General features: G+C 40.1%; 1 protein-coding gene across 1 annotated transcript in view; it reads right to left on the reverse strand.

Moving 5' to 3' along the window:
* GLP2R (glucagon like peptide 2 receptor) overlaps window positions 1-11,419 on the reverse strand; it is a 35,256-nt gene extending 23,837 nt beyond the window's left edge. Inside the window, exons 1-3 of the mRNA XM_050319549.1 lie at window positions 11,277-11,419; window positions 4,340-4,448; window positions 806-910 (exon numbers count right to left, since the gene is read on the reverse strand). Coding sequence (XP_050175506.1) covers window positions 806-910; window positions 4,340-4,448; window positions 11,277-11,381 — 319 coding nt within the window. The 5' untranslated portion in view covers window positions 11,382-11,419. The remainder of the gene's footprint in view (window positions 1-805; window positions 911-4,339; window positions 4,449-11,276) is intronic.
* Window positions 11,420-12,968: the final 1,549 nt, after the last annotated feature.

Genomic DNA, 12,968 nt, shown 5'->3' on the forward strand with positions numbered 1-12,968 from the left:
ACAAATGATATTAAAGAACAAACTATGTGTGGTGTAAGCTGGAAAAAGCTGGGATAAGCAGCCTATAGTTGTCTCCCACACCTTAAAAAACTCAGGCAGGTTTGGTCCCTCCAAGTGTTATTAGAAATAACAAGAAATAATAATTAGAATATAATAAATAAATTAGAAATATAAGAAAGACTGTGTAGCAGGATTCACAAATGCTGGTCTGTGGTGATAGGAATGCCCTTTCATTTCTTTAGGAGAAAGGGCATGTTGTTTACTCTTCAACAATTTTGCTTCTGAAGATGTTTTCAATTTTCCCTTCCTAAGAGCTTCCCTGCTCCACTCCCTCCAGGAAAACGCTGCTTGGAAGGCTTTTTTGTTCACCACACCACTTGCTGTTGGTCTGCTATAACCTGCTGGAGGGCTGACTGCTTGGACTGCTGCTTGATTTGGCTCTTACAGCTTTCTGGGAGAGAATTTCATGTCTGGGGGTTGGTGGGGACCCCAGAAGTCGAACTTCAGAAGCTGAGCCCCAAATATGTTACTATCAATAAAGTCCTGGCAATATGTTTACACAACCTTGCAAATGTTGCTTTGTAGCAGACAATACAGAGATATGGCAAGCACAAATGGAAAAAAAAAGAGCAAATAAACATCGACAACGATTTTGTGCCTCAGTTCAGAAAAGGAGTAGAAAGAAGTGAGCCAAGAGAACACTCAGACATTTCAGAGGACACTGGGACAAGGTAGACAAGCACCACCTGTCCTTTATCTGGATTCCCAGCACAAGCTCCAAGACAAGTTATCACTTTAACATTACCATTTTCCAACCATGGCAAATATGAAGGACAAGGAACAGAGACATTTCCTGGGCGTGAGTAAGGCCAGCAAACAAACTGATCAAATGTCCCATTGCAATGTATTCCTGGAGAGAGAAGCAAATAAAAGTTTTACAAAAAGTTGTCAAGACAATGGACAAACATGGAAACCATTGTGTACTGTTCCAGGTAACCTGGCAAGCTACTCCAGAGTAGCAGAAAAACATCGTGCATTCACTGTGCAGTTCTCTGTGCACAGGGCAGAAACATCTGCTGTCTTTCTTCCCTGGATCCACACAACAGCTGCAGGTTTTACACACTTTACTAGGAGATAAAGGTATTGCTCTTCACAAAGAGACTGAGGTCAGACCTCCCTGTGGCCTGCAGCTTCTTCACAAGGGGCAGAGGAGGGGCAGGCACTGATCTCTGCTCTGGGGGGACCAGGGACAGCCCCCCGGGAATGGCTGGAGCTGTGTCAGGGCAGGCTCAGGGTGGATCTCAGCAAAAGGTTCTTCCCCCAGAGGCTGGTTGGGCACTGAACAGGCTCCCCAGGGCAGTGGGCACAGCCCCAAGGCTGCCAGAGCTCCAGGAGGGTTTGGACAACACTCTCAGGGAGATGGTAGGATTGTTGGGGTGTCGTGGGCAGGGCCAGGGGTTGAACTGGATGATCCTTGTGAGTCCCTTCCAACTCAGGAAGTTCTATGTGTCTGTGATTTTACGAAACTATGATCCTGAGACCTCTGTGGTCCAAATATAACAGTCAGATTCCAGGCATGTTATCAGTCGTTGTTTTTTGTACATGCTGCAGACTGGTAAATGGAACATATTTCACCTTTCCCGAACCCTCTGAGAACTGTTCTTAGCTCAGTTAAGCTCTGCCAGCTTCTCACAGTGACTTCTCTTAGTCTTTGGGCAATATCTCATTACCAGAGAAATTATCAGTAACACTGATATATCTCTGATGTATCACTGGTAATATCTCAGACTAACTCAGTTTTGAGATGCATAAGTATCATATCACTCACAGGACTTAAGGTTAAGATAAAACATTTGATAACGCAGAACTGAAATGGTGCAATCAGATGACAGTAACAAAAAATAAAATACATTAATAGCTGCTCCAGTGTCTTTCTTTTTGGGATACACTGAAGTTCTTCTCTCTTAACTTTAATGGATTTGCCCATCCGAAGCTGGAAGAGTTTATCCTGCTTTGTTTTCCATAATGCTTAGCAATACTTCAAGAAACTTATGTGGGAAGAAGAATACAGGGAGCAACAAAGATAGCTGTGTGCTATCTCACCAACATCTTTTTGGGGTGCTTCTGCTCAAATACAGAGCACAGTATGTGCTTTCTTACTAATTCCTACCTTTGAGGCTAAACATCCGTGACATCATCTGTGTTATGACCTGTGTAGCTGCTAACATTTACAGTTGCATTTTTATTATTCCTTTCCCCAATTTCTGATCAACTGTATATTGGGTAGGCTGCCAGAAAAATACTTTTTTTTTTTAAATTTTATTTTATTTTATTTAAATTTTTTTTTTTTATTTCATGAAAACTGGAGTTCTGAGTCCCTGTAGTTCTCTTCATCACCTACTACAAACTACTTCCCTCTAATATCTTGCCAGGGTCATCTGGCTTAGTTCTAATTGCCAACAAAGCCACCATTCTCTGCCTTCCCAGCAGAACACACTCTTCTTTTGCATCATGCTGAGGGTTTCTGCACACTAATGTCTTCAGGAAAGACACTGAGGTGCTGGAGCAGGTCCAGAGAAGAGCAACGAGGCTGGTGAAGGGACTTGAGCACAAGTGCTGTGAGGAGAGGCTGAGGGAGCTGGGGTTGTTTAGTCTGGAGAAGAGGAGGCTCAGGGGTGACCTCATCACTCTCTTCAACTACCTGGGAGGAGGTTGTAGCCAGGTGAGGGTCGGTCTCTTCTCCCAGGCAATCAGCAACAGGACAAGAGGGCACAGGCTTAAGCTCTGCCAGGGGAGGTTTAGGTTGGATATTAGAAAGAAGTTCTTTACAGAGAGAATGATCAGGCATTGGAATGGCCTGCCCAGAGAGGTGGTGGATTCACCGTCCCTGGAGGTTTTTAAGATGAGGCTGGGTGTGGCACTGGGTGCCAAGATCTGGTAATCACAGTGGGGTTGGATCAAGGGTTGGACTTGATGATCTCGGAGGTGTCTTCCAACCCAGTTAATTCTATGATTCTATGATTCTGTGATTCTAAGGTCACAACTGGTCATAGATCTCTAGCTGCTCACTACTGTTTCTCTTTCTTTCCTGTCAGCATTAGTGGTAAGCTGTACTGCACATGTACTGGTTGAGCTGATCTGTGCTTTGCTTCCCTTGCTTTTTAGAAAAACACTTGTCTCCTCTGCAGTCCTCACCACTTTCTTGCTTCTTTGACTGTAGTCACATAGCGTGTAACTTATGGAAGCTTCTTTCTCTTAACTTTGTGTGTTTTCTCCCCTATTTCACACAGATGGCTCTGACTTCTGATGCATCCACCTCACCTCCCAGTTTGGAGTCCCCAACAAATTTGGTGAGGGTGCTTTCAATATCTGCCGATAGCCAGATTTGCTTTTAATTTTTCCTTGGTAAACTGCGGTCACCTCTCTCCCAGCCACTTCTTGGATTTCTCCAACTACTCAAACCAAAGCCTTGCTATCTTTTCTTTAAGACAAAACACCTAGCTGAGCAGAGTTTATACACTACTGAGCAGAGTTTACACATGAGCAGAGCGAAATAATGACAGATTATAAAATCACCTTTTGCCAAACAGCATAAAACTTTGAGCACCTAGCCAAAGGTGGGAGGTGTGGACTCAGGACAAAACACTGTCCTCTGAAGCTATACTGCTCTTTATTCAAGAATCCAGGAGGCACAGACACAAGAGAATAAACAAGGGCATAAGGCTAATGTTTGTAAGTGAACATGGTTCTGCATCTTAACTTATTGTCCTAATGGCTGTGTCCCAAAATGCACAAGCAGTCCTGTGAGAAGGCAGCAGCTCCTCAGCTGCCTTGACCAGGCAGAAAACAGACTCTGTCCTCTGTCATGTCCCAAGTGTTTTGGGTCCTTGTTTGCCATGGCTCAGCTTTCAAAGTATAGAAATGGGAGACATCTCCTTTTCCCTGGGTGCTTTGTTCTCCTGTGGCTAGCACAGTTCCAGGAACTGGGTTTGACTTCCTTCAGGCTGAAACAGGAAGTGAAAACTGGTCTTATCAGGTTCTTACAAAAAATGGCTAGCAAGACACCTCTGGACCAGACACTCAATTCCACACCACAGTGGCATCACTGTTCAGTGTTTCCTTTCTTTATATGATCTGGTTTTATGTATAGGAACATAATGTGTTTCAGGAATAAGAAAGCCAATAATTTCATGATTGCATTGTTTGCATGATCATTACAGCTGATTATTCTACACTTAAAACTTAGGAACAGACACTTCCACAAAGCAAGGAAAAGAATATTTGCATATTCATCAATGTTACTTAACACATTTCTTTACTGTGCTGTTTAATTCCTTACCAGTATCTATTGTTGATTCCTGTAGCATTTTTAAGCATTCCTGTTTATATTTATTCCATTCAGTAGTGGTTTTTTTCAGCAGAGATCCTTTGGCCTGGGAGTGAAAATACTGTTCATGAGGAAAATCAGTTAGAATCTTGTGGTTGGTCTTTAATGGTAAGATTCTTTCCATTATAAGGAATTTCAGAGAAGAGGAGAGAAGAGGACAGAGAGGACAATGGAGGGTAGATAAAAAGGGAGATAAAGACAGACATTCCTTCTCCGGGAATTATAGAATCACAGAGACACAGAAAGCTTTGGGTTAGAAGGCAGATTAAAGACTATGTAGTTCCAGCCCCCCATCATGGGCAGGGGCACCTTCCACTATCCCAGATTGCTCCAAGTCCCATCCAACCTCCCTGCCCCTTGAACCCTTCCAGGGATAGGGCAGCCACAGCTTCTCTAAGCAATCTGTGCCAGGACCTCCCCACCCTAATAATGAAATTTTTTCATTTGCTGTCTGTGCCCAAACAAGTCATGTATTGCCACAGTGCTATATTACCACAATTTTTGTTTCAACTTCTGCAAAGTCCCTTTTAAAAGATCCACATAGACATTTAATTGCCAGGAACTGTGAGGGTGCACATTGGCATTTCATTCCTCTACCTTAGAAAATGTATGCTGATCTTCACTAACTTTACAGTCTTTCCAGTCTTTTTATAGTCAACCAAGGTCAGCCATGGATTTATGTTTCTGCTAGTTTAATTTAGGAATCTGATTGACGATAATTTTGAGGGCTGTTTATTTTTATTTTTAAAGGTAATCAAGTACACCTGGTTGAGTAGTACAGAAAAAAAAAAAAAAAAAGAAGAATATAACAGCAATGAATAAGCTTTATTATTTAACTACTAGCACCTTTCCTCTGGTGCATTTTGTACTCCTTTCCAGCATTTCAAAGACTACTTATTTCACCAGCTGCTGCAATTATGCCATAGATCCATTTCTTTTCCTCTTTTTTTTTTTTTTTTTTTTTTAAGAAACACTTTTGTAAATCTTAGTTTTACTTGCCCATCTGCACCAATTGTGCTGCCCTTTTTGCCTGGACAGGACACCAATTAGCTTTCCTCTTGTGTCCGTATGTGAGAAGGGTCTTTGGTCTCAAGATTTCCCATGTAATAAAATGGAGAATTATTTTTCCCCTGTCAAAATTTTCTCCATCTCACACAAACGGATTTTCTTGTGTTCTGAACCTTTATAAGTACATTTATTTTCCTTTTTTGTTTGTTTGGGGTTGGGGTTTTTTTTAGGAAGAGATGTTTTTGTGTGATTTGGGGGTTGATTTTTTTTTTGTTTTAGATATTTTCATTATCTAATGTTATATCTAATATTTTATATCAATATCTAATATCTAATATCAATATCTAATAGATATGTTTTAGATATTTTCAAAGCTGATTTTGTCTACACCTTCCTGTCTGATCTTCCTCTTCCAGAGGAGATCAAGAATTCCTTTAAATTCTGAAAAGCTACATTTCTGAAGACAGTTTAATCTCAAACATGATATGTTCAGAGAGAATAGAAATAGAAATAAAAGAATAGAATAGAAATAAAAGCACTTCAAGAAAAATCTCCCTATAAGTAGTGAAGCCTTGAAGACAGTCTTAACTTTGGATTTAGTCAGTCTAACGACAGTAGACTCTGCTGAGTCCCTTTTGGAAATCCACCATCCCATGATTACAAGAGCAGCCTCCTCTGCTTGGCTGCTCCTCTGCTGGCAGGCTCCTGGCTCCATGCTGTCATGGTTTAGGAACGGTATTCTCCAATTTAGTACTCCCACTAAAACCATGAGCCACTTGCCCTCTCCTCTCCAACTGGAGGCACAAAAGGCAAAGATCACAAGTTGAGATAAGAACAATTTACTGGAAACAGCAACAACCAGTAACACCATCAGTACTAAGGACAGAGGGTACAAGAAAAGAAATTACTCACATGGAAAACAACCCCTGAAAATGGACAATACCGGACAGGTGTCTCCTCCACATTTGCTTGACTGGAAGAGAGTCCCCCTGGGGGAGAGTCCCTTCCCCTTCCCTCAGCAATGATGTGAGGTGGCATGGAATAATCTCTGGGTCCTGACCATGGCTGGAACCAGGACACTTGCTCTGGCTCTTTCTCTTTGCCTGCTCACCCTGTGCAAGAACAATCCACCCTCAACCCACAAGGTCGCCCTGGGCCTATCACCCACTCTTTTCTTCTCTGGGTGAAGAGAGGTTGAGAACACAAGTAAAGCAAAAAAGGACATCGAGGTCTGAATTGGTACCTGCTTTGACAGACCACTTCTGGCATGTTGTATGAGAGAGAGTTGCTGCATTTATAAGACGTGGATAAGATGTCTCTGCGGTCACAGATGACAGGGCTTGAGGGGATTGTCAGTGCTGATTGATAAGGGACTGAGAGTAGAGGCTTAGGAGCCCTGCTTGAACATGCTGTCTTGAGTTACTCCCTTAGCACTGGGAAGTCAGTAAGCAGAAAGGAAAGAGACCTAGACATTACCATGAAAAGGTGAAGTCAGGGATGTAGATCAACAGTTGCTAGCAGAGAGGAAAAATAATCAAATTTATCTCAAATGGTAAAATTAGTTCTAATATCAAATCTACTCTACTGTTAAAAAAAAAAAAAATTCCCAGCTATAGACAAATTTTAGTAATGATTTTATATACAGTGACTGAAGTGTTTAGGATGCAGTCAGCATCTGTGGCATACACCTTTAGCAATGTAAGGATTGCAGCTGTCCCAAGGGGACTCATACTTGAACATGCTCTCCCTAAATATATGGATATTCACATTTTCTGGTACATCTTTATCATACAACACTGACTGCAGAGGCCTTTAAAAGGACCATAGCTGATAATTACTGTTTAGAAAAGCAATGGCTTAAAATAGAAGAGTTAAATGCAAAATTAATAATTTTGGTTTTTTTGGGCTGATGAAGAAATGCCCAATTAGAACCAAGCAGCAGAGAAAAGATAATGCTAGATGCTGCTTACAGTCCAATATTAGCACAATGACCTGATCATTATTTATCCAGGGAAAAGAACACCAGCCTAAAAAGTCACTGTGCAATAAGCACTCTGGTAACCTGAAACCAGGGGTTTGAGAGGCCAGAGGCAGGCCAGCAGTCAAAAAACACTGTCACTGTAAGTCACCGAAAATGAAGACCTCATTACTGGTTGAAAATGTTACCAATTTTAAACAGCAAATTTTGGAGACCAAACCAAATATAAGTTTTCTAAAACAATCCTTCTATTAAAAGAATGTTTATTTGTTCTCCAGGAAAAGTCAATTTCCTTTTGTCTGGACTAGACCCTTTTTTTGCAACTACCTTTCCCACATGCGTGGTTGTCTTGAACTTGTCTGACCTTTGTGTTGTTCTAAGGGCTGAGAGAGCTCTTCACTAGGATCACTATTTCATGCATGTTTTTACTGTGTAAAATGTTACCTGCTCAATACTCTGCCTTTAGTCTCTCAGCTAATTTCCAGACACTCTACCTCAACTTACAGGGAGTAGAAAGACTATAATTATTCTTCCTCTGATGGGATTGTAAGATAAGGAGAGAATATTTACAACAGCCATGAGAAAGGAATGCACATTTCCAAAATAAAAAGCATCTTGACATTTTCCTCATGCAGGCCTCAAACTGCTGGGAACCATGGGAGATTTTTCAGACACTCATAGGTCAGTGAACCTCATTTGAAGAGGCAGAGACATGGAGATGACGCATTTGGAGACAGGACTTTAGGACAGCATTTAAGGGAGAACACTCCAGTTTCTAATAAACAAATGCATTAAATAGACCAGGAAGTACAAAGAAAGCCTCACTGTTACATGACTGCTTATTTGGTTCCATTCCTGGAGACAAGGTTGACACACAGTCATGAAGAAGTTCACTCAACCAGAGTAAGGAGCAGTTGACTAATTGTTGTTCTAAAAGACTAAGAAATCCCCCTAGATTTATGTTATCAGAGAAATGATAAACAGATATTCAAGACAAAACCATGAACGGCAGCAACTTGTTCATTTATCATCAGGTACTTACATAGGGACTACCAATAAAAATAGCTAAAAAAAGCAAGCTTGCTGTTCATACATGACTATTTAGTCTGCAGTGGCTTCCACTTTTTCCGGGAAAAGGACATACATGTAGAGAAAGGCCAAAAAATGCTGGAAGTACCTGGGTATTAGGAAAATCAGCTTTCTTTCCCTTCTTGTCTTGAAAATGTTTGATATCTGACCTAAACCTCCCCGACTCAGATTCATGTCATTCCCCTTGGGATCCAGATCATAAGAATGGAAATCTTGCGTGATAACACTAAACTGCCACTGGAAGGCAAACCATATGGGCTGGGAATATGGCACTAGCCCTTAAATGGAAGGGAAAATGAATGAACTGAGACATCTTGATGTTCTATGTCTGTTTAAGTAAGTGAAAAGGAGTTGACAACAAGTCAAAGGGACAGGTTTGCCTCTATATCTTACATCCATGTCTCTTTGGTTCTTCAGACATGGGCACAAGTTGTCTCAGGAAGTGGATGGTCTACAGTCTGGGTCAATGTGAGAAGTATAGCGATCACTGATGAGACTGTGGGGGCTTTTCCTGGTTTTGCCATATGGGAGAAGGCCAAGTCATAGAATCATAGAATGGTTTGGGTTGGAAAGGCCATCTTATTCCACCCCTCTGTCATGGGCAGGGACACCCTCCACTAGACCAGATTGCTCCAAGCCCTGCTCAACCTTGCCATGAACACTTCCAGGGATGGGGTGTATGTCCTGTGGCTGTGTTCTGAGAAGACCCATCAAATAGTTCTCTGCAGCTGATATAAATAATGATTACAAATCTCAGCAAGGTTTTATTATGATCTAAGTTTTGGGCTACTCAGTGCTATCAAAACTTAGATACAGTGCATGCTCAACAGAAGAAATACGAGCTTTTGGGGAAATTTCCTGTGATCTCAAGCAGTGGCAACATACAGTTAAGCATGGCTTTTAATCTCAGCTTTACGTTTCAGTTACCATTCAACCACTGCATTTAAACAGGACTTCTGACTGAGCAGAAATTAAAATCCAGCATCCAATGCTGGATTGGATGCCCTACAATGGACAGCTCTTCAGGTTATCTGAATTTTTCTTGGTATCAAAGGAACTGCCTCAGCCCATCAACCTGGCAACCCACTTACACCAAAGTTCACCCATACTGAAATGTAATGACCCTGGAAGGATTAGCAATTTATTTAGTTTGCACCAAGATGACACTGCTGTTTAAAAATATGTTGGATGCTGCAGAAAGTGCTGCCTGAAGCTTTCATTTAGGAAATGGATTACATATGACTGCAGACTGGTTTAAATTTAAATTTTTCATAACTGACCACAGTATAATCATGGTTTCACCCTTTTAATTTTTTATTCTAAGCTAGTGGTAAAATGAAATGTTTCTGTTTATTCAGACTGTGCTATTATGGACAGAAAAAAATCCTTCGATTTATGTGTAAACTAGAAATAAAAAGTTAAATATTTTCTTATTCTTTCAGCCATGGTTTATTATTTTTCATATCTATAGAAGTCTTTGCTAGAAAATGCAATTTTTCTTTCTTATTAAATAAAATATAAAGAAATATAACACATATTTCTTTAAACAAGTTCCAAGAACCACTATGACAAAATAATTCACTATGATTTATAGTCTTGTGAAGTTTCGATCTCACAGAAGTACTTGGGAGATTTTCTGTTAGCATTGATGGAACCAGTGATTTGGCCGAGGTGTTTCACAAGCCTGAAAGTTGTTTCAGTTCTATAAACAGAAGCTCCAAATAGAGAATCTCTTCAAATCAAACAGATTTGAATTACAGAAAAGCATTAGGAATATTTTCTTTTTTAAAAAAATTAATTGTGTTTCCTGGTAGCTTTTTCTCCATAAAAAAGCTAGAAACACAGTTATCAGCTGTCCTGCACATAGAGATGCAAACCCATTTCCTTAGAAAGCCAGAAGAATGGAGAATGAGTGGATAGAAATACCTTATTGCTTTCAGTTTAGAGTAAATCTGTTGCTTGTGGTAATGCCTATATACACTTATTTCATAGAAATGTACCCTAAATCTATATATGAATTTTATTCTGTTAAATTGAAATTTGACACATATTATTAATTACTCTTAAAATTTATTCAAATAAAGGTTGATATTAATAAATAATGATTATTAGAAATCTACATGAAAATTTCCTTGAAGTACACTGTTTTATCATTAAATACCTAAAATTCTTCCAAATTATAAGACAATGGGGAAGAAAGAAATAAGTGCTCAGATTTTTTTATAGATTTAGCAAACAAAAAGAGAAATTAATAATTTAGTGGACCTTTACAAGAAATAAAGGTAAAACTCACACACAGATTTACCAGCCTTCTGTAGGAAGGGAAGGTGCTGAATGAAACCAGTAACACCACATTTCACAAATGGGAGATTCAGTGCTTACCCCTCATACAAGAGAAAAGCTAAAAGGAGTGCCAGAAACAAAGCAGAGCTGTTTTTAGAACAGAGAAAATACAGTAGAAAATAAACATGACTCACAATAGTATTGATATCTGGTAGGAAAACTGAAAAACAAATATAATTCAATATTGATCAATATTGGGAGGAAAAGAGATTATATAAATGGTTGTAAACACAATCTATTCACTGTGTGAATGAGGATTAATAGAAGAAAATTGTAATAAATTACCTAGTAGAATAGAATTCTAATATAAAACTCTACAGCTTTGCAGCCAACGTTTCTCATGACTAATTTGTAATAAAAATAAGTTGTTACATCAGAAGGATTTTTGAAACAAACATGCTGTTTGTGAAGGTTAACGTTATGAGGTAGAAATCTGCATTCATACTACTATTAATTATTGAATTAGCTTACCTGTTTCACGAGAAACAATATTATGACAGAGCTGGTAGATGTGGGAGATATTCTGGTCCAGAGACCCATGCTGGAATCAAGACCAGAAAGTGTCACCATGCCCATTCTAATAAATTTGCCCCAATATGCTGCTATTTCACTCTATTATAGATCAATTATTTCACTCTCTCCTGTACAAACAAACAAACAAACCCAACCAAACTAGCAAAAAAACCCCAAACCAACAAAAATGTCTTCTTTTATAAGTGCCACTGTTCCATTGATCTTCTCTACAAATAAGTGAAGAAGTGTCCTAAACTGTCTAGACTTGCCAGACTCCAACTGCGTTTTGCTTTTTTTCTGATTAAAGGCAGAGAGAGCTTACTTTAAACTTCACAGCAACTTTGCTTACTGTAGCTCGTCCATTAGCCAATAAGAAGTCAGAAAACTATTAAAACATTAAGGGGCTGATCCTGTTCTCTTGAAGTTCCATGGGAATATTGCCAGTGGTTTTGCCAGAACGAAATCCAGCTCCATAAATACACACATATACACAACTCACAAAAACAAAAAAGATGTCTTAGAACACATTAAAACTTTGTGTAGGAAGCTTGCTGACTCTAGCTGGCTGTTAGAAAGCAGCTAAATAAAAGCTAGTTTTATGCTTTCTGATCATGTTTTGTCATCCAGCCAGTGCAGGATCAGGATGAACCTAAATGTGCAAAAAAATTTGTGACCACCAGTTAAGTTTTTGCTACAATTATTGTGACATGTAGTGTTTTCTTCACAGCTTCAGTTGCCAGGTTGGAGAAACTGACAATGAGTTTCAGCTTAAATTTTCAAAAAAATTTTCCAGTTGTAGAGAAAAGCCTGAAGACATTAATAAATCTATACATTATGAAGGTTCAGAGAATAAAATAATTTATAATGCAATAATTTTAGTGTCTAGTTTGTCACATTTTGAGTTGGGAATATGGAGAGTCAAGAGGACGTTGCCTCATTTGTTTCCAAGAGAAATGAAATTTGTGGCTATTTGTATTGAAGGATAGCTCATGTCCTTTTGAGAATCAGAAAATCATAGAAATGTTGTCCAAATGCTTTTGGAGCTCTGGTAGGGTTGGAGCTGTGATCACTTCCTGTTCCAGTGCTCAACAACCCTCTGGGGGAAGAACCTTTTCCTAATATGCAACCTAAACTTTCCCTGACGCAGCTGCAGCCGTTTCCTCCGATCCTGTCCCTGGCACAGAGAGCAGAGATGGAGCTGCCTCTTCGCTGCCCCTCAGGAGGAAGCCGCAGACCTCAGTGAAGTTTGACCTCAGTCTCCTTCAGGATGAACAACCCAAGCTCCCTCAGCAGCTCCTGATATGACCCCTCTGGGCCAGGACCCCGAAGTTTGAGCAGCATAGTTGGAGAACAGACAGAGGAGTCATCCTGGGACCCCACAGCAGTGGGCCAGCACACCCCATTAGCCTGACCATCAGTGTGACCCAGCTATCTCTCTACATGTGACAAAACTCTCTTCTGGAGGAACCCAGGAGTGGGGAAGGGCGTGATGTACACCCATGTCTCATCTTTACATAAAGTTTGGATGTGGTAAAAAAAATTAGTACCTGGACATGGGATGAGGAAGTGCTCTTCACAGTGCAAAATGCATCCAGCCCACTCCAGTGGTCTGGCACTTATGGGTCCCTTCCAACTCAGGGCATCCTATGA

This window comes from Myiozetetes cayanensis, unplaced genomic scaffold (assembly GCF_022539395.1).
Source record: "Myiozetetes cayanensis isolate MyiCay16 unplaced genomic scaffold, myiCay2020 scf22, whole genome shotgun sequence".
Lineage (NCBI taxonomy): Eukaryota > Metazoa > Chordata > Aves > Passeriformes > Tyrannidae > Myiozetetes > Myiozetetes cayanensis.